The 23,523-nt window shown below is 38.7% G+C and overlaps 1 protein-coding gene across 1 annotated transcript; it reads left to right on the top strand.

The window, feature by feature from the left end:
- The first annotated feature begins 3,481 nt into the window (after positions 1-3,481).
- Positions 3,482-13,066, top strand: atp6v1g3 (ATPase, H+ transporting, lysosomal 13kDa, V1 subunit G3). The gene is given in 3 exon segments (NM_001103047.1): positions 3,482-3,572; positions 10,446-10,546; positions 12,460-13,066. Coding segments are annotated over 3 exon segments (357 nt in total). The 5' UTR covers positions 3,482-3,490; the 3' UTR covers positions 12,634-13,066.
- The last annotated feature ends 10,457 nt before the right edge of the window (positions 13,067-23,523 follow it).

Here is a 23,523-nt window from a genome sequence, read left to right as displayed (position 1 = left end):
GGAGGAGTAGCGTTTAGAAAATGGGGGGCGCTAAGAATAAGAAGAAGCAGAAGAAGAAGAAAAAAAGTGGAAGAATAATCTGAAGTCGAAGAACAGTATGTTGGGTTTTTTATATATTTATAAAGATATAAACATATTCAGCAGCACTGTATGTACATTAGCAGAGTGTATACAGAATGCATAAGTTCTGACCAATATAGGACATATAGGGGTATATTGATCATGCTGTGTAAAAAGTAGAGTAAAACATTACCGGTGATGTTGCTCACAGCAGCCAATCAAATGCTTTGTTTTCATTTTCTAACTGTTGAAATCTAACTGCTGATTGGCTGCTATGAGCAACATCACCAGTAATGCTTCACTCCACTTTTTACACAGCATGATAAATATACCCCAAAGAGTGTTCTGCTCAATTGAAAATGAAAAAGGGGATCAGGGATCAGCAAAATATGTGACACTGAATAATACTGTGAGCAGTAGGCAGCAGCATATAGTGTAAGTAGGGAATGCTAGGCTACACAGGGCGGCCAACCCAACCCAAGGGCCACAGCCTGCCTGGGATCTGTAGCCCCCTGATCATTTTTGAAGTTTTCAAGTAGTAGGAGCAGGTACACGGTGGGATGGAGGGTGCCATTGAGGTGGGGAAAGTTGCCAATAAAGTGGCCTTGTGGTGGCAGCTCATGGGCACCGAAGACCTCAGTCAGACACCAAGGCTATATGAGGGTAACCATCTCTAAAGAAAGATGTTTAAGAGATAATTTAAAGGACAAAAGGGAAAGCTCTAGTGATGTTTTGAATGTATGTTTGTGAATAGATAATGAGTATTACCTTGCCAAACGAGCAGATCTTTCAATGTATGGCTTGCCACATTTACTTTGGAAGGGTATAATTGCATCCATGCATAATAACACAGAAGGCAAGGCAGTGGGAGACAAAAATGCTTGTTAAAAGGGGTACTCTACCGAAGCAATCGCACAGCAGCCCTATACAACCAGACTGCTAGGGCAGATAGCTGCCTTTAATTGTATTTATCTTTCCTCTAATATAGGAATTTTTCTTTATTTAGAAATTTAAAAAAATGAACATAAAGATAACAAACATCACATCAGATAACTAAAATAACATAATAGTTCAGATGAGGCCCATTCCCACCCCCTCCCACTACAAACCCATGCAAAATACACACACAATAAGGGATAGGGTACTTGAATACATTGCAGTTCACAATACTATTAGTTTGTGCCAGCATGGTTTTATGCGTAACAGATCTTGCCAGACCAATTTAGTCGCCTTTTATGAGAAGGTGAGCAGGAACCTTGATGCTGGAATGGCAGTTGATGTCATCTACTTGGACTTTGCTAAAGCGTTTGATACAGTACCTCACAGAAGGTTAATGATCAAATTAAGGAATATTGGCCTAGAACATAATATTTGTAATTGGATAGAGAACTGGCTGAAGGATAGAGTACAAAGAGTGGTGGTAAATGGAACATTTTCTAATTGGACCAGTGTGGTTAGTGGAGTACCGCAGGGGTCAGTCCTTGGGCCTTTGCTTTTTAACTTGTTTATTAATGACCTGGAGGTGGGCATAGAGAGTACTGTTTCTATTTTTGCTGATGACACAAAATTGTGCAAAACTATAAGTTCCATGCAGGATGCTGCCGCTTTGCAGAGCGATTTGACAAAATTAGATAACTGGGCAGCAAACTGGAAAATGAGGTTCAATGTTGATAAGTGCAAAGTTATGCACTTTGGTAGAAATAATATAAACGCGAACTATCTACTGAATGGTACTGTGTTGGGGGTATCCTTAATGGAGAAGGATCTAGGGGTTTTTTATTGATAACAAGTTGTCTAATTCCAGGCAGTGTCATTCTGTGGCTACTAAAGCAAATAAAGTGCTGTCTTGTATAAAAAAGGGCATTGACTCAAGGGATGAGAACATAATTTTGCCCCTTTATAGGTCCCTGGTAAGGCCTCACCTTGAGTATGCAGCGCAGTTTTGGGCTCCAGTCCTTAGAGGGATATTAATGAGCTGGAGAGAGTGCAGAGACGTGCAACTAAACTGGTTAAGGGGATGGAAGATTTAAACTATGAGGTGAGACTGTCGAGGTTGAGGTTGTTTTCTCTGGAAAAGAGGCGCTTGCGAGGGGACATGATTACTCTGTACAAGTACATTAGAGGGGATTATAGGCAGTTGGGGGATGTTCTTTTTTCCCATAAAAACAATCAACGCACCAGAGGTCACCCATTTAGATTAGAGGAACAGGGCTTCCATTTGAAGCAGCGTAGGTGGTTTTTCACGGTGAGGGCAGTGAGGTTGTGGAATGCCCTTCCTAGTGATGTGGTAATGGCAGATTCTGTTAATGCCTTTAAGAGGGGCCTGGATGAGTTCTTGAACAATCAGAATATCCAAGGCTATTGTGATACTAATATCTACAGTTAGTACTAGTGGTTGTATTTATAGTTTATGTATGTGAGTGTATAGATTGGTAGGTGTGGGTTAGGTGTTCTGGGTTTACTTGGATGGGTTGAACTTGATGGACACTGGTCTTTTTTCAACCCTATGTAACTATGTAACTATGTAAGTATGTAAGTCCATAAATGTCCGCTTGGTTTAGCACACAACCACTCCCCCTCCCTAACCCTGTCCCCCACCCGAAAAAGTTCCTAGGAGCCCCAGTAGCAATAGAGCTAAACCAAAAGAAGGCATCTGCCAAGTCATCTGGTGGGTGATGTTTGGAAATAAAATTCTCTATTTGAGCGATGTGCAAAAGAAACATACAGAGCAGTATCACGCTCTCATAGAAACAAAAGGGTAAATATGCAGATAAAGAGAAACAAATACAAAACTTAGGTGAACACTTGCTACACATTAGGAATAGAAACCCCTCCATAGTGATGGGTTGTAGAAAGAGCGCTGCCTCTCCAAGAACCGGACAAACCGCAGTTCAGTTAGGATGGAGTTAACTATATAACTAGCCCTCACATGCATAATAACACAGAAGGCAAGGCAGTGGGAGACAAAAATGCTTGTTACAAGGGTACTATACTAGAGCAATCGCACAGCAGTCCTATAAAACCAGACTGCTAGGGCAGATTGGGACTTAGCTGCCTTTAATTGTATTTATTTTTCCCCTAATATAGGGCCCAGGTTATTGTGTCCACTGAACTCCACCCTTCCTTAATGCAGACATTTGCCCATAGCAGTAGCAATATATAAAAACAAGTCAGTTATAATCCATTATACTGTATGTGTGCTAATGAAAAGTAAGAATAGAGTCCTTGTGTATCCTTCTGACCCACTACATGGTATTGCCATTACAGGACAATCCACTTTCCTCTTCTATACACAGAATATATCTGGCTTTTTCTGGCCAGTCCAGTTTCCCAAGAAAAAGAGCAATGTTATGACATCAAACAGAAGCATTGCAGGATAAGAGCAGCATCCCCAGCATCAACAGGCAGAGCACAGACAAGAGCAGTGAGAATGGCCAGCCAGTCCCAGGGCATCCAGCAGCTTCTCCAGGCAGAGAAACGGGCAAAGGATAAACTAGAGGAAGCCAAGAAACGTAAGACCGTCTTTACATAGTTTTTAACCAGAAGTTACAACTGCCATAATGGTTATTTATGGGCAGTTGAGGGTAGACAGAGAGCCTCTAAGTATCCAAAAACATTTTAGTTTGCATTTCATTTTTTTATTTTCAAATAAAAGTACCACATTTACTTTCATCTTCTTTTTTTACTTTAATTTTCTATACCCTCTATTCCTGTAACTGTATATATATATATATATCAGTGGTGCATATAGGCCCCACATCAAAATATTTTAGCCCCCCTTCAAAGGTTTTATAACTTGCACCCATATATACTTGGCAGTTGCCAGGTCTGCTGTATTTTTATTAAATAATGCAAAATTATTTCCATTTTCCGTCTAATAATAAAACAGTACCTTGCACTTGATCCTTAGTGGAGGAAAACCAATCCTTTTGGGTTTAATTAATGTTTAATTCATTTTTTAGCAGACTTAAGGTATGGAAATCCAAATAACAGATAGACCCCTTATCTAGAAAATCCCAGGTCCGGTGCATTCTGGATAACTCCCATACCTGTACAATGACAAGGGTTAAGCAGTGCAGCATTAATGTTACACTAAGGGGGCCATATGCAAGACCTCTCTAACAGTCAGATGCACAACCTAAAGCAATACGTGATTTGTGCATGACTGTATGGGGGGCAGACTAATTGGAATTCACTATTTACAGACAGATCCAGAGCAAAGTATGCATCTGGTTGGTATTTTAAACTTAATTCTTTGTACTAAGAATAACATTCATAGAGAAAATCTGGGGAAACATGATGTAATCAGGGAAAAGCACTCACTGAAATTTATTATAACTTATTAGGACCACAAAAAATGTGGGAAAACTTGAAATCAAGCCACATAAAATTGAGGTTTCACTGTAGTTAGTCCAGTAAGAAATGTTACATCAAATTTGAATTATTATATATTTATGACTTCAGTTAACACTATTACTCTGCCTTGTGTATTTGGCCATTTACACTCTTTTTTTCTGATATGTTTCTCATATCTTATGCGCTTCCACTTTCAAATCCACAGTGGCACAATTGTGTACACTTCTTAGCCCTTGTGTTAAAAAATTGTGATTGATTATTGTTTATTTTAATGTGATTGGCCACAACCCCAATAAAAGCCATGTACAGGGGTACGTCCATTAGCCTATGAATAAGTGCCCCAACAGGCACAAAATGCTTTAGACTTAACCCGTGTCCTAATAAATGAATTTTTAACTTTATGTGAACTCACTCTTACTCCTCTATGGGAACCAACGCATACATATTTTCCTTATTGATTCACTGGGGTGAATTGTGGGATTCCTGCTTTTGATTTACTTGCTTACTACATATAACTATTAAGCATTTTTTTAAATTTATAATTCTGAGCACTGATCAATGCTTATCTATATTTTCCCCCTTTTTTGCTTTTGCCAAAATATCTTTTGCAAGATATAATTGATCCTTATTGGAGGCAAAACAATCCTATTGGGTTTAATTACAGTTTAAATGATTTTCTAGTGGACTTAAGGTAAAGAGATCCAAATTATGGAAAGGCCCCTTATTGCAGTGTTATTTAGGGTGCTAGAGGTGCAGCCAATATGCTTCCTTATAAATCCGCAGTGCCCTGCACCACACAGTAATGTATAACCAGGCCAGGTGTATATGCACTGTACCCCACAGAGAAGTACCTAACCCAAACACATAATATGTTACCCTTGTTCAGCCCATACACATAATGATGTATTCAGTTAATGTTTGTTCTTCTTGGAGTGATTTAATATCAAACGTCTTTTCTCAGCTCCAAAATACCTGGAGCGCTACAATAGAAACCTTTTGCATTGCTCGTCCCATTGTCAGATAAAGGGCATCTGGAAACAATCTGCAAACAAAGCAAGCCAAAATCAAAGAGGAACAACAACGGCTCCAAATGCAGCAGTTACTTTGATCACAAATTTTATAGGGATTTTTCTGTAGGATCATAAACTTACTACTGCAAGCAATATGTTCAGAGCTTAAAGGAGCAGTAATGTCTGTCTGTATAAAATATAAGGTTTTCCAAGAGAGACTTTCATCACCCACCCCTAAGTATTATTTGTGCCATTGTCACTGGAGCAGAATGTTTTGCACCCAAGTGAAGCCACTGGAGAAGGGGTAGAATGTGCAACACACTCTGCTGTCTTAGCCTGTTAGCATGGCCTGTTTATTGGCTGCTTTATTTGATGCTGAGCTGCAATAGGCCCACAATTACTAAAACTTGAAAAATGAAATCCGTGTGTTTAATATCTCTAGGGAATGTGTCCTTTTAACACACACATGGAACCAGGCACGTATTGAATGAAGCTATACATGTGTAAAACTGCCTTGTTTTTGGCCCCCTCTGCATAAAAGAGACAGCAGGGTGGGTGTGAGGAGACATTTTCATGGGGTTCTTAATAAAATGCATAAACAATGCAAAGAGAGTGCGTGGTTTAAACACCTTCCACACAGTACTTTGTCTGCTCATCCAGCATCTTATTTTAGTCCTATAACAGCACCAATGGTCTTTAGCTCTGTAAATGGGAAAATAATCATTAGTAATCTTAGTGCATATATATCAGTTCCTGCCACACAATGCAAGGAGCTCAGCTGTAAGGAAGGTTAAATGGCAGCATATACACAGATAACCTTTACCTGACACTCCTGGTTGGATCTGGGTTTGTTTCTGTCTCACCTGACCTTCTTAGTTTTGGGAGGAGGTAAGTGTATTTACTGCAAACTAAACCAGTCCAGGCTGTTCTTCCTCATTCAGTGTTGTTGACTGGTGCAGCCAGAACATTTGTTTCAAATACAAACACAATACACCTATAAGCTGTTGTGTGTGTATTCCACAGACTATGTACATACCTATGTACATGTCCACTGTTGAAAATCAGGCCCAGGAGAGTTCTATATTAAATCATCCTAGTGTATTTCCATGTACAGTAACTGTCCCCAGCACCAATGTCTTCTCCACAATCTCCTCTCTCCCCAACCCCCACATCAAATTTTCTTCTTAATCATTTATTCTTGCTGTTGTTCTTCATCAACATTCCCTCCGATCTCTGTGTACAAAAACTAGCCATGTGTTAGAGTGAGTGCTAAATTATGTGTGAGCTCAACATGTTCCATTAACAAGCGTGCAATTCTGTTACACCGGACTCTTATGCCTTTCTTTTTGTGCTTTTGTTTCTGAATTCCAATTGCTCACAATCCTATTTGCATGTGTTTATTTACTTATTGTTTTTCTTATATTCACGTGGCCCAAGGTGTATTTATGGGAGTCTTGGGTACACATAAGTGCAGTTATTCAGTGGGGTTTTACAGTTCAGCAGTTGTAGCTAGGTAGAAAGACTGATGAAAAGACAGATACAATAGCACAAAAGGGACATAGTGGCAGTGAATAGATCAAATTTGATCAAGTTGTAACCACTATGTAAAGGAGGCACTAGAGCATGACATTGGTGCCCACTTGCATGTCCTTTACAAGGAGCCCAATTAGAGCACTTTTGGATATAGTTACTGCATGCTTGTTGCACCTCAGGCATAACTGTAACACAACAGGGTGCAAATCATTCCTTTATAGATTTGGTTGGGACACACACAAGATGAATAGCGTTTTTAAGGGGTGCAATTAATTGTTCCATCGTATATTCACTGTGTGTCACTTGCTGCTACAAGAACCTTTATGTAGAAACAGCAGCAGTTTTTGTCATGTAGGGGGAGCAAGGTGTCTACAAGATGTAAAAGCAGGCCTCACATTTTACTAAACACTGCTCTATACCACTGAGCCTGATATAAATCACTCCCACTGCCATTGTAGTAGTAATGCCCTTGTGGGATAAACTCTGCCCTTGTCACAAGAACAATAGCACGTGCAGGTGCCTGTAAAAAAATGCTTGCTGAGCAAGTTCCTGCTCCATTCATACTGCCATTAAACACCACACCAATATACCTTGTACAAACTGATTTTAAAGGAAAATAATTGAGAATAAAACATAAAACATATTTGAATGTAGTTGCTCCTCAGAAAAGAAATAGCCTTGTATTCCGATAGTAGCATGTAATAAGCTATGGTCACCATTAGAAATACATGTCTGTGGTATGTCCTAGCTGCACAATTGTATTGTACATGTCTGCTATCTGCATATACACCATTAACTGAGCTGTCCATTTAAGTTACTTTTGTAAATCTGTTATGGTACCAGTGTCCATCTGTACAGAAACACAGTAAATCTAGTGTAAGTAATACCTTTTATTGGCTATAATGTACTAAGTTAGCCATTAAAATATATCACTTACACTACATTTATCTGGTTTGATCATTGGCTAACATGGTACAACACTCGGCTACTAAAGAAGCACAGGCAGGATAGATGGGAGATCAATGCTTCCAGAATTGCTAAGAAAGCCTTAAAGGAAAACAATACCCATAAACAACGAAGGTCTTTGTAAAAATCTATTACATAAAACAGTTGTTTCATACAAATAAGCCATTTTCATAAAAATATACCTTAAAGTAGTATGTGCCATTGGGTAACCCTAAATAGCAAATAGCAAATTTGCATTTTAAGTACTAATGACACTAACAAGCCAAGGGCACAGATGCATGTTAGATCACATCAGCCACTGAATGGCCAATGAATGGCTCCCACAAATGGCCAAAAATTCTGTCTTTTACTCCCACACTACTTCCTGTTATATAGTAACATAGTAAGTCAGGATGAAAAAAGACAACCATCCATCAGGTTCAAACTTAATATCTATACATAACCTGCCTAACTGCTAGTTGATCCAGAGTAAGGCAATAAAAACCCTTCTGAAGCCTCTCTAATTCGCATCAGAATGGGAAAAAAAATCCTTCCTGACTCCAATATCGGACCAGTCCCTGGATCCCTGGTTACAGTTAGAGCTGCATTATTTCCTGTCAGGTGTTCTTTGAGGGAGCACACAGACCATCAGAAAATGGTGGCTCAAGGTAGAAGATGTAAAAGGACAATATTTACTGATATATATTACAGTTTAATGATTATTTAACAGGCCACTTAAAATTATATAAACTATCGGCTGGTTAAGACAGGGTCGCCCCTTTGCCCAGCATGAGAGCTGGCTACTGGCCATGAAAAGGCCCAATAGTTCAGACTGATTTGCCCATGCTACCTTAAGGATTCCTCGAATAGGCAACAGCCAGCTGGGAAGGAGCTAAGGAAAGGTTTAGGAGCCACTGCTGCAGTCTATTCATATTCAGCACCGAGAGAAAACAGGCTTCTCACACCTTATACCACATAAATATAACATGAAGCAGTTTCAGTGAAATAGTAAGTTCCATCTGTTACTTATTATACTTTAAGCACTGTGGGATCAGAATTCTCTTTGTTTTTTTATCTGCCTGATGACCTTCTGCCTTATGTTTGTAACTGTATTTTCTCCTGGCGTGTGCCCAGTCTCCTGGTTTTTATCTGATATTTAATGAATTCTAGTTACATTTGTTATGGTGTAGCCCTGCCGCCGGTCAACATGTTTAATTCGTACTGTGATTGGCAGATGCTGCAGGAAATAACCATTATCAGTAACAAGGGACTGCCAAATTCCCTGCGCAGTTCTACGGCTCGGCCGTTCTTTAGGCCGACAAATTAAAACTAACATTGCTCAGCTTTCGACAACACTTATACACAGTGAAACTCTTGCCTTGTCACTGACATGTTAGAAATAAAATACTTACAGCAAGATACTGTCCTTTCAGACCACTGAATATACTTTCACAATGTCAGCTAACAATGGTACAATAGCATACACCTTACATTCATTTTCCGTTAACTAGAGTGATATATGAGGGCACAGCTCACTGCGTGCAGCGAAAATGTCTTTGTACATCCACATTTCTGCAAATGAGCTGACCCTTCCATCCTGCTTAACTACATTTTTCGTAGAAAAACATGAACTGTAAGATATTTTCATGAACCCTTGAGCTGCTGCCTTATTAAGATCTATGAAGAAGTGAGGTACTTCTCTCAGCTGAAGCAAGCAATAACGTATTATGGGGCCGGATTCAAAACCTGCTATTTGCAGCTTTCACTTATAGCGGAGGTAGAGGGTCTAAAAGTTATTTCTGGAACGTAGGACTTGAAAGAGAGTACTCCTAAGGTTTGGAGAGTAGAATAGCTTTAGACAAAAAGGGGTAATTCATGTTTCCACAAGGAAAAGCTGCATTCCGCTCATTGCGAGGAGCAGAGCACAGGCATCACAAGGCCCTTACCACAGGCATTATTAGGCTCTTACCTCAGGCATAATAAGGCCCTTTCCACAGGCATAACAGGGCCCTTACCACCGTGGGGCAGGCAAAAAGGACAGGTCCTTGTTGCGACATGCTCCTCCTACCACTCCCAAACTGTCAGACTTTAGAAATACTCATTGCCTCCTTAATATTTTTCTATTCAATTTCTTGCCACTTACTTGATGAGCTGGAAATCAACTGATAAATATGTTTTGGTAACCTGTTATCAATGGCACCCTCATTAATCTAGAGCTGTGTTTAACTTATTATACACTACCAAGCAGGCATCATAGTGCACATTAGGATGAAAAAATTTAGGCTATAGAAAAAGAAAAATAACCATATAACTGATGCCTCACAGTCAGTTCCCACATCTGATTTTTTAGTTGTTCACTGAAAATAGGCAGAAAAGAAAATATTTGTAATTGAAATCAATAACAAATATGGAAGAAGTGATAAGTTGTTTAGAACTGAGTCATTTGTGTCACATGAAAAGATAAATCAAGGTAAGCTTTCCCTTTTAATAAATAAAAAAAAATACACCTCAAATAATTTGCCTTTTGTTTTCTGTTCTTAGGAAAAAACAAGCGCTTGAGGCAAGCGAAGGAGGAGGCAACAGCAGATATTGACCAGTACAGGCTAAAGAGAGAGGGAGACTTCCGGCGCATCCAGACATCTGTGAGTGCTACACTGTGCTATGATAGTATAAGCAGTGGGGTACTTCTAACAAATTATAACCCTGCAAGGAACCCCAGCTCACTATTGCCGCCTGTTCTGCAAAAAAAATACTGGCCGTTCCCTTATTAATGACATTGTGATTAAGTGTTATTTTTACCTCTCAGGCCAGTAAAATACCAGCTAGGTGGCAACTCTGCCTAAAGGGGAATCAAAGAACTTGTTCAACCTGTGAAATATAAGAACAGACACCGATTTTACTTGTAAGAAATAGGAATATTAGAAAAGGAATGCTCTTTATTAGATCTACAGATATAAAGGTATGGAATCCCTTATCCAGGTAACTGTTATCCAAAAAGCTCCAAAATACGGGATGGACATTTCGTTATAAGCAAATAATTCTTCATATTGAAGGTGATTTACTTTTTGCCTGTAATAATAAAACAGAAGCCTGTACTTCATACTAAGCTGCATGAATCTACATTAGTGGCAAAACAATCCTATTGGATTAATTTAATGTTTACATGATTGTTCGCATACTTAAGGTATGGAGATTTAAATTACAGGTAGATAACTTATCCAGAAAACCTTAGGTCCCAAGCATTCTAGATAACAGATCCAAAATCTGTTGTATAATATGGTTGACACCCTTCTGTCAAGACAGGGGAAGGGGTGGTTGATGGCAGGGGCAGAGCTGATGACATCGGAGATGGGATGATAACATTTAGAGGCAGGTTGTGATGTCAGGAACGAGGCTATATAACGCAGTTGCTGATTTGTTGAACGCCACTTTAATCAGTACAGCAACCTGTCTGGATTTCAGACTTTTGAAATCCAGGCAGGTATATATATATATATATTTTTTTTTTTTTTTTTGGGACCTGTAGATTACACTGCTGTATTTGTTGATCTTCAGTGTTTACTGAACATTAAGGAGGCAGCTTAGTACACTTTAGAAGTTTTTTTGGTAGTTCTTCTCCTGGATGTTTATTTATAATGAGTATGGAAAAGCAAATGAGAGATATTAAAATGCTGTTGTATTGTTCCCATTTCTCACCATTAATATCAGTGTTCTCATGTCAGATCAGAAATTCTCTGCCCACAACTTGTTTCTGAGGTTTTTTCCCCATAAGAAACAGGATATGACTCAGCTAAAGTCAACTTCATACTAAATTCAGCCATTCGCTGAAGATGGCTTTCTAAATCTGCCTTTTTAAAACTGTTCATGTAAATTGTCAACGCCATTAATAAACATAATACACATGTATAAGAATATTATCAACTTATGGCCCATTATTATCAATTATTTTCACTTAATAAAGATCTATAAAAATCAGAATTGCATGCACATTTTGAAGCTCCAATTTACAGCTATAAGTTGCCAATTGAACAAGGCACACACTATCCATATTTGTATTTAAATACAGTACATGGGAATGTATTATTTATTCTATAGAGTCAGAATAATGTGGACAATGTTAGTGCAATTCTATGCAAGAACTCTATGTTCTTGTGAGCACTTGCAGTCCAATCTAATATTGGAAAAATCTAAAGGGGTACTCAAAATGCCACATTTCCTATGGCCTGGTGCTTCCTATATGGAAATGACAGATGGAGTAGTAGGATAGCTAAAAGCATGTCTCCTAATGGTCCTTACTTAGGTCATACAGCAAGATATTGTGGTACATATAAAGGGTGGGCTTACCTAAAGATTCCCATGGTTTGGATCAGATTGGGGTGTCTGTGCATAACTGGGTATTGTCAATTAGGATGTGGTCCAAATTGTCCCATTATTTAATGTGTAAAGGTTGGAATGTATGACTAAATGTTCATGTACTAAGTATGGGACCATAAACTTTCCTTACCTTTTTGAAGAAATAAATGATATGACACTGTATTGTATTATCTTTCTGCAGGTCATGGGGTCCCAGGGTAATCTGGCAGTGAAGATAGAAGAACAGACTGTAGAGAAGATTCAGCTCTACAGTTCCAGTTTCCATAAATACAAGGAGGGAGTGTTACAGCAACTGCTGGATTTAGCATACAATATAAAACCAGAACTCCACACCAATTTCCAATACAAGCTGTAACTAAGCATATGTGCCTAATCAGAAGGTTGAGAATGTACGCTTTCATTGAACAATGGCGAGAACCAAGGATGGACATTTGTCTTATAAATTCCTTATTGTTAACCCCCAACACAAGGACCTGCAACATCATGTGGCATTGGAGGCATTCTATATCACCTTTCTGGTTTCACTTTGTAAACAAGAATGGTATAATTATTCAGATTTAAAGAGATATCCAAAAAATATTTGTCTAAATATCTTGTGTAAAAGGAAGGAGCTTAAAAAAGAAAATAAATATCCAAATCAATCACTATATATATATAAATATATATATATATACATACATAAATACTTTGCACGTGTGTGTTCTTTATTGCCCTGCTAACGACTACAGAATCATAAGATACCTTCATGTCCTGTTCATATTTAATAAAGCACCTATTTTCCATACAAATACTGAATATGTGGCATGCATATGTTATCCCATAAAAAGCAAGAGGCAAAACTATAAATAAGTCTTTATACTCTGAATAAATTATGGCACATATATTTTCAGCGTGTAATATATTCATACTATATAGCTTTACTTTGAAACAAAGCTCATTATACATAATAGTGTTTTGCAAACTGTAACTGGCTGATTGTGAGCTGTAGAAGAATCTAAGGGTAATGTAGTTATTTTTATCCACCCTTGGGAGTCACCTATAAATGTTTTTTTGTAAATAGGCAGTTTCGACCCCTCTGTCTGACATTTGATGCAGGGATGGTCTTGTTCAGAGGCAGGATTGACAGACTGTACATTAATACCATTGAAACTAGTGTTCCCATGACTTAGATTGACTGTCAGAGTGTCGAATGGGCATCATAAGAACATAACAAAGTGACAGGAACTACACCTCCCTGCCTACTGTTCTGATTCTCTCAGTTGAATCAGTGCATCACTGCTATTTTTCACTCCATGTAGATAGTGAGTTTTCAGAGTATGCAGCTGTTCTATTGTCCTGCCAGGTTGGCCCGTCCAAAGCTGCCAAACTCCTGCATATATGGTGTTCAAGATCACATAAAAGTCAATGGGCTTTATAACTTAAATTTGGTGATTCTTTTCATTGTTTATATTGAATGCTTGCTGGTGTGCTTTACTGTAGATAAGGCTGGGCAGAGGAGTCCAACCCAGTGTTGCGTGCAGGAGGAAGGCCTAGCTGAGACTCTGTAGCTTCCTGGCAGTTCTGGCATGTGGCTGTAGGAATTTTCTAATGAAATGGAAGTGTGTCCATTTAGGGAACTCTTTTTCTTTATCTCTAAAAAAATACAAATGCAAGTCTCCATTGTCTGAGACGCAGAGACACTGCACTGACCACACTATGAATAGTTCCTCCTTTTTCCCAAACAAACTTGCCCAAAATCTTACGAAAATGATTGTCCTTGAAACAGTTCCATTTAGAGGTGCAGAGAAATCCAAATCAGATATGGCTTTCATATGGCATTTCTGGGAAAGACTTAAACTGAAATCCTCCCAGGCAGTGAAAGGGTTACACAAGATAAGCGGGGATTTTTTTCCCTGGCTCCTATCATCCATGCTCATTTCCATATTCTCGTTAGATCCCTAACAAAGACTACACAAGTTGACACGGGCCTGATTTGCATATCCCCTCTCTGCTTGCTTTGATACTCTGTCACTAATTGCTCCATATGCCCATAAGATTTTTTTTTGTTCCACTTGAAATAGCAGAAAGCTTTTAACGTGTTTGTGTGTGTTTGTGTATGTGTGCATGTGGGGAGATTTAAAATCTGCTAATTAGCCGCTTGTGGTTAATTGGCATGTATATAGAAGGTATGTGTTGCCCAATTACATTACTCAATTGCAGATCTTTTGGCAGGGGGGCTGTCTGTAAGGAGGCCATGAAACTGCAAATAGCTATCAGTAATTGTAAAATAACTTCCAGCTCAGCAAATCAGACGCTATCTAATTAAAGGTTCCTGGGAGTTGGATACTGGCTGGCTACTGGCATCCCAAAAACCATCTTCTTCCAGTAATTAAATATAGATTTGTAAAATGTGCAGGAAATGAATAAGGCTATTTCTTTTGAGTAGTGTTAAATTTATAGTTTTGCACAGACCTTTATCATATCAAAAGCATTAATAGATTTCCTGGAGGGGGGGGGGGGGGTTTGGATCTCAGTGTATGTACCTAGAAAAGCTACAGTCTAGGAAATACTATTTCTACTAAAGAGGCACCCTGTGTTAGACTGTCCCATTTACAGTAATTAGTAGGGATGCACCAAATCCAGGATTTGGTTCTGAATTCGGTCAAGATTTGGCCTTTTTCAGCACGAATAGGATTCGGCTGAATCCATGTGCCTGGCGTGACTTTTTGGCAAATAAAAAATTCCTTAGCATTATTTGATTATGCAAATTCGGGTTTGGATTTGGTGGAGTATTCAGCCAAATCTTTCACAAAAGATTCTGGGTTCGGCCACATCCCAAAATAGTGGATTCAATGCATCCCTAGTGTTTCCGTTGTTCTCTGTTGGAATGTGAAATGTAAAGGGAGAGCCAGCTAAACAATTAAGCTGCAGCAACACATTTTGTGCAACAATACCCCTAAAATGCAGACACAAGCATTGACAGGATATGGTATTAGGGCAGGTATTTGCAGTTCCAAATTCCCAATAAGCCATTGTTACAAAAGGTTGCCTGGAGCAACATTAGCGAAGTGTGCACCTCTCCCGCTCCCTTCTTCCAAACCATGGAAGCGGAGACATAGCAGCAGGCTGCCAGTTCATCAGAAAAGCCAAGAATATCAATGGCTGGTCTCCTGGGTAATAAAACCACATGTCAGCCTTTTAAGAAGATACAGGGGGACAGGCACTGCAAAACCCAAACAAGCACAATGTAATAGAATTTCAAATAAAACAGCATTTCAGTTTAAACTTTTCTGAATTATGTACTCTGTAACTGTCCTGGAATCACCATCATCAACAAACAGCTTATCATTAACGAGGTAACAATAAATATCCCATAAAATGTATATTTAACGAGATGTTCAATAGATGTTAACAAAAGCAGAGTGGTTAACAATGTGTTGATGTTCTTCAGGTATGCAAATACACAGTCATACCTCCTGGGAAAACCATAGTAAGAAGAGCATGGACAGAGCGGATTGCCCACCAGCACTGTTCTTCCTACACCACTGCCACAATTAACAACAGATACTGCTTTGCACTAATACACACTACAAATAGGAAGTCTTGATTCAAAATGAAAAAACAGCCTTCATACCAAAGCCAAGAAGAAGGTACAGAAGCTCCTTCATAAGCCAGTTTTGAGGGCAGCTATGTAAAGTAGAGGTTCCCTGGATAAAAATGCTCAGTGGGTGCACAAAAATAGTCATCAGTGACTATGGCTGGGTACTGTGCGGCTGTAGGTACATCTGGAGCTTGATAAGAATTTATAGTAAGTGTTAACTGTAGCTGGGCAGCCCTTTAAAGAAGAAGGAAAGTCATTTTGGCATTGTTCTGCCAATAGATTTGCCACATTAGTGCCACCTAGAACAATATATTTATTCTGCAGAAAGCATTACCATACCTGAATAAACAGCCCTAGAAACTTTCTTAAGACAGCAGCTACCATTTTAAATAGCTTCCTGATCACAGATTCCTAAGGGAGGGGTGAGGGAGTTCTTAGCATTCCAATGGAAGGGGGGAGCAGGAAAGGGGAGAGAAGAGAGATCTATGCAGACTCTGCCCACGGGAATTAAGGATTTTACTGAGAGAGGATACCCAAGAACATTTTTACAAAAAAGGAGACAAGAAACCCTGTGTTTCTTTTGATAGAGGACTCTTATGGCTGTATTTACATAGACCTTTCTGATAAAGCTTACTTAGTTTTTACCTTTCTTCTCCTTTAACCGGCCACACCTGGTTATAATTGTGCAAGCTGTTGGCCCGTGCAGTGCAGAGCTTCCAAGTGACCCCATACACTGTCCTCACTGTTATTAATATCATTACCCTTTATATCTATAGTGCAAATATGTTACAGAGCACCTTACTTCAATTGCTCTTCACTTCACCGGGAGCCGTTTAAGCCGTTAAAGATGTTTTTGTAGTTAGCTTATGAAACCAATGCAGACATAATAAGAACATTCCATCAATCTCCTTGCAGATAATGACTAGGTTAGTGTCCAACCCAAGACCCACTGCTACAAGGCCACTTTCAGATCAAGCTTTCTTCCAGATTTGTTCTGGAAAAGTCTGCAACCATCAGGTTTTTGCATAGCATGATTAGCCATGCAAGTAGGAAGCATCTGTGATGGATTAAATGTTAATTATAACAAGGAGCTGTGGTTCCTGGGAGCATTACTCAAACAACTAGTAAATGGACAGAGGTGGGATGTCATTAAGTGGACTATGCTCACTGGTACTGTCCAGTCATACAACTATTTGAAGGAAGTAGAAACCCTAAAAACAAATTAATTTATAATTGCTCTTCTAAGCGTCTCTTCAATTTACATTAACAATTTTGTTCTAGTTTTCAAAACATTAGTAGTTTATAAATAATAAACTAATTTAAAGAGAAGAGGAAGGTCTTGTGATGTTGCTTAGAACTGACCAGAGAAACTCCAGATGACTCCTCTCTGCATACTAACAAGTTTCTAAGCAGAATAACATCACAAAATGTTTCTTTTCGTACCAGCAAGTGGTTATGTTTCAGATGCATTATATTAATAGTTTTAAAATGCTAATATCCTGAAAACTAGAAAAAAAATGCAAATTGCAGAAGTGATTAAAAGAAGGCAAGATCAATTATATATTAATTTGTTTATAGTTACATAGTTACATAGTTGCATAGTTACATAGGGTTGAAAAAAGACCCGTGTCCATCAACCACTAGTACTAACTGTAGATATTAGTATCACAATAGCCTTGGATATTCTGTTTAGCTAAATTAAATTATATAGTAAATTGTTTTAGCTATGAATTCAGCAACAGTATTATATAGAAGTGCAATTACTAAAATTTCTCTACAATTTTTCTCCCAAAACTACAAAGTAAAATTGTCATGCAGTGTTTTAACACAAGGTGGCACACAACCTACACCATTACTCATGAGTTTGGTTTCCGTCTTAATCTTTTCCCTCAAGTAGCAATGTAACAGTGAGGACGACTGGGCACACTGCAGAGCTCCATTGGGATACTAAGCTTGAAATCCCACCCTGCAATCCCACCTGAACCATTTTCTGTGCTAATGCCCTTCTCAACAACCAAATGCTTTACAAACACTTAGGTGTTTGTTATAGCAAACATGAGACATGTTAACTCGAATGTTGAGGTTTTCTGCTATGTCCAGCATAACCTTAGTGACATTTAAACATTAAAGTGGACCTGTCACCCAGACATAAAAAGCTGTATAATAAAAGTCCTTTTCAAATTAAACATGAAACCCAAAATAATTTTTTTACCACATCCATACCCATTATAAAAGCATTTTAAAATCCCAGCTGTGAGTCATATATTGCTTGCCCCGCCTCTATGCCTTAGGCATAGAGGTGGGGCAGACAGTTACTTTCACTTTCAATTCAGAACTTCTTAGATGTTGCTGCACCCCTAACATTCCCCCTCCCTCCTCACCATGTACCTATGTAACCAGTGCATAGGCATGAGCATCAGGTTCCCCCATACTGGCACAGAAACAAGATATTGGCAGGATGCAATGCCTGCTTTGATAACAGTGTCCACAAAATGGCCCCTGTCTGCTTGCTGCAATTGTGAATTCCAAGGCTGAAGAAAATAAGATTCAAATAATTTATATAGTGTAAGTAAAGTTTATTTTGCTTACCAAACACAATAGAAAACAATTTGAAATTATTTCTTAAGGTGACAGGTCCGCTTTAAAACTCCTACGATTCGCCACCATTGGCTTTATGCTAGGCCCATAAATTAGGGAATCTTTGTTTATATTAAACACTAAAGAATGGCATTACTGTATTTCAGAGCTTTTTTGATAATGGGTTAAACAGACATACTGTATTGCAGCAGAAGTTTTAGGGTGAAGACATAAGGGGTTACTTTAGAAGGGTTGAACTTGATGGACTCTGATCTTTTTTTAACCCTATGTAACTATGTAACAGCTAATTGTCATGGCTACTAAACACTTGAACATACCCTCCCATAGATAATACTGAGAATTACCTCTGCTAAGACACATGTAGAGACAATCATCAGTAAATTATCAGCATTGTCTATTTCTGTAGCCACGGCAAATAGCTCACCCCTTGAACCTTAGGGCAGCGGCACATGGGGAGATTAGTCGCCCGCAATAAATCTCCTTTCAATGCCATCACCCAACAAGAATGTAAATTGCCTGTAGGATGTCGCTTCGGTTTCCCAAAGTCGCCCAAACTTTCCTTGTGAGGCAAGTAGCTCTGTGTGTCTTCACCCTTAAGAACACTGGACAAAAAGTAGCCGCTTTTATCAATAAACACAATTTAGAAATCTCTACTTTTATGAGTGCTAGACTATGGTAAGGAGAAGTAAACTACAGTGGAATGTTGATTAGATTTTGCGGATCAGACAAAATCTTATCATGCAGCACACAACAGCATGAGATTTTGCGGGATCTGTTTCCCACAGCTGTAATGCAAGTTGGATTATGTGTTTGTTCCTGTATCTCCATCTGACAGTCAATGTAGTTTAATGAGAGAAAAAAAGACTTTCAGACGCTATAAGCTTTTATCTTGTTGGAAGAAGACGCAGCATGCAGCATTCCCTTCCTACTGGTGTGCCGCATTGTATGGCAAAGCATCCATGTAGTTTACACATCAGATTTAACTATCAGGCCCATTATATTTTCACCCATGCAACTACATCAGACTTTTAAGATGTGATATGACGATCCAACACCCTCTGGAAAAATCTCAAGTAGTTTAGCACATTTAACCAGTACATAGTTGATTTTAAGATCTAAATAAGCTTTAGTGCCAGCTAGGTAATGATAAGGTCACACATGGCAATCTATGTATTAATATATTATAAGAATATTTAGGAATGGGTGAACATTCTGTAACTTAATTCTAAATCCTATACAAATAAACTGGCTATGGGATTATATTTTAAGAATTTTTGTAAGGTTCAGCCAAAGATAAATATGCCCTTTCTAGTTTCCTTTGTCAGTTGTACCTGCGTGCCACAGTCACTGGGATTCCCATCAAATAATATAGGAACATATGGGATTTAGCAAAAAGTGCCAAATTTCCATTATTACCTGGAATTTTGTTGCTTTCTAGTGAAGAAAGTGTGGTGACAGTGACATTTCTGTACAATGTAATAACACAAGACTCTCCTCTGTGAAAAGCATTATAGTGCCTGGAACATCATCATAAACTCATATTATTAGCAAGTCTCCTTTGCACCAGCTACTCCACTTATGATGTCTATATTGATATATTGATTTTTATATGGATTCATTAATATAAAATGGAAATTAAAGAAAAAACTTGGACTATTGGATTGGCAAAAACACAGCAGTATCATTTTATAAGATACAAAAAAAAAACTTTTCTATTTTTTGTCATTATGTTAATCTGCTCCCCCTGCTGCAGGCCTACCGATTGCTTGGTCACACTAATTAGTATTCTGCCTGCATGGCCTGAATGAGTGACGGCACAGACTCAGCCTCGCAGTTTGCCAGCAAGAGGCTTGGGCTTATTAATTAATATCATTCAGATGATTTCAATAAAAAGAATTAGCTCTGACACTTAAAATGTATAATGCATATGTGTGTATACATATATATATATATACCTTGTTCAGGTTTTGTTAATATCTTTAGCTTAATAGAACCAGCATATACTGCAGCACTTTACAGAGACTGCCCATCAGTCACATTATTTACAGCCCCAGTGAATGGAGGCACAATGACACAGACAGCACATACATATGCTATGCAGCTAGTGTCCAGGTTGCTATTGATTCCAGGACCAACAACCCAACTTCTGCCCTCTACTTGTTAGACTTCTTTACTCAAAGAGACAGTTGTCCAGAAGGAAATTTAAAATTTTTTTATTCACTTGCATTATGGGAATATTTATCAAGAAGAGGGTTCTGTTTCCAACCTTTGACAGATACACCTCTAAAAATCCCATAAAAGTGAAGAGCTGTGGAACTGTACTTAAAGAAATGTAGCCAACTAACCCTTTTGTCCCAAAGTCTGAGCTAAACTTCCTCATAGTCATAGTCCGAACTTTCTGCTCTCATTTTTGGTCACCATGCTCTTCCATGAACTTCCTGCTCTCATTTTTGGTCACCATGCTCTTCCATGAACTTCCTGCTCTCATTTTTGGTCACCATGCTCTTCCATGAACTTCCTGCTCTCATTTTTGGTCACCATGCTCTTCCATGAACTTCCTGCTCTCATTTTTGGTCACCATGCTCTTCCATGAACTTCCTGCTCTCATTTTTGGTCACCATGCTCTTCCATGAACTTCCTGCTCTCATTTTTGGTCACCATGCTCTTCCATAAACTTCCTGCTCTCATTTTTGGGCACAGGCTAACTTTGGCAAAGAAAAACCATATTTATCCTGGGAAATTAAAAGTAAAAGTTTCATGCATGTTGTCTGCTACTTGCTGTTCTTTTATCTACCCCAATTTACAGGACAGAAAAGTATTTCAACCCCCAACAGCCACCATCAGGACACAGCAGAAGAGCAAAATGAAGCATTCACGACTGTACAGTTCTGGGGAATTGCTCAGCACCAGGAGAGAAAGATATCTTGAATTATACTAGAATACTGACAGGCAAAAATATACCAGGGTGATTTAGTATTAACCGTATTTTTGTAAATGTAGACTTGTAGAGATGATGTAGAGGTAAATATTTACTTACTGATCAAATACGTTAAATTATATGTGACCTGCTTGGCAAGATCTGCAAAGGATGACACCTGTGCAAGCACCCACAGTGGTGTGAGGGGCACTGCTCCGCCTTCTGTATCACAGGGTTGCTCATTACAAACAGGATCCCAAGCATCTTTATGCTATAGACAAGAAGCGCTATTGAACACATCCATGTCTGAACACAGCAAAAATAATGAGCAGTTAATGCTCTGTTCCTGCTGGCCATGGGGGTTTCTCTAACAGACACCTTCTAGCTTCAAGCTCCTCCTTTTGCCCAATTAACAGCAAAGTGTGTTAGTAATTAATGCTGGATAATAACAGGATTAAAGCCTGCTGCTTCATTATTAGGTACAGAGCATCTATACTTCTGTAAATGGATATACAGCGCAGACTAAATATTCCTGTGCAAATTCATTTAAGCCACAACCAGCACAATGCACTGTGTAATTAATGAGAGAAGCCATACACTGATCCTGAGCACTGTGCCTGCTATAATGATGCATCGTCTCTATACAATAAATGCAATGCTGAGTTCCAACACACATATGTGTAGTGACTTTTAGGGTGCCACTCAGACCAAATGCCTTGCATGCCCATTCATACAATTACGGAAACACAATTCTTTGAATAAGTACAATGTACATAACCAATGTTATTATGGTACCTGGCATTTTTCAACATCACTTACACAATATACTCAATTTATGTGTTGAGGCAGTAATATTTTTAAGATTTTGTGTAGGAAATTTAGTTTTAACACTATTAACCCTTTTTTATAAGATACCCTATAATATAGAAAACAACATTTGGAAACAACTCAAACACAGACAAAGCTATATCAAATTACTAATCAGCCTTATTTAGTAGATTTTATATTATATGTATACAGTATATTGTGAGTCGGTCCCTAAGCTCAGTAACTGCCAGCAGTACAGAGCATGTACAGTGAATCAGCAGAAAAGAACAGGGGGAGCTACCGGGGGGCTTCTTCCAAGGCTCATAACCTCACTGCCGGAGGGCTTGGGATGGTACAGAGGCCCAAAACATAAGAGTTTTATTCAATGGTTCAGTAACCCATGGCAACCAATTCCATTTTGCTCCAAAGGGGTGTTTTACCTTGGAATTTTCTTTTCAGAAATATGTAGCCATTCATACCCTAGGACAATTTACAGTTGATCATGATTTTTATGCTTTTTATTTATTAAGCTTTTAGTTCAGAAGCTCTCAAGTTTGAAATTTCAGCAGCTATCTGGTCTCTAGGGTCCAGTTTGCCCTAGCAATCACGTAGCGGTTTAAATGAGAGGCGGCAAGATGAACAGGAAAGGTCCTGAAAGAGTAAGATGTAACAATAACATTGTGGTTTCTTAGCGCAATCGTTTTTTGATGAAAAAGACAACTAATTAAAAACATACTATAATCTATCAAAAAAAATGAAGACCATTTGAAAAGTTGCTAAGAATAAGAATAACATACTAAAAATTACCTTAAAGCTGTCTGCACAAAGCTACTCACTGATTGGTTGCTATCGGTCACTACTGTAGTGCAGATTCTGTAGACCTGGCAATTCCCTGCCAAACCTAACCAAGTATCCATGGTGCGTCTGATTGGCTCTTGCTGCCCAGAGAAGACAGCTGACTGGATTAGCAATTTGATTTGCACAGTAATTCAGAGGCAGGGCTTCATAAGGGTTACTGTTACCCTTACAGTTACCCTAGACTATTTCTTTATAACAGTAGAAAATGATGGTGGATAGAGTGGATGGCATTACAAAACTAAGTCCCCAAAATAAAGATCAACAGTCTCAAGCCATAGTTACAACAACTCTATGAAAAATGCAGACACCCCCTCCCTCACACACTGTTAATTCTGTAACTTAGTACCTGATCTAGTGCATGCCCTGACCCCACTGGGCCTGCTTGCAGAACAGTAGTGGCAAAGACAGAGTAGCAAAAAAATAAAAGGATACAGCAGCCCTACACAAGTTTTTCTGCAAACAATTTCTTGAGGATCCTTTAAGAA

The sequence above is a fragment of the Xenopus tropicalis genome, chromosome 4 (genome assembly GCF_000004195.4).
Source record: "Xenopus tropicalis strain Nigerian chromosome 4, UCB_Xtro_10.0, whole genome shotgun sequence".
In the NCBI taxonomy this organism is placed as follows: domain Eukaryota; kingdom Metazoa; phylum Chordata; class Amphibia; order Anura; family Pipidae; genus Xenopus; species Xenopus tropicalis.
This window is presented reverse-complemented; position numbering and strand designations above follow the sequence as displayed.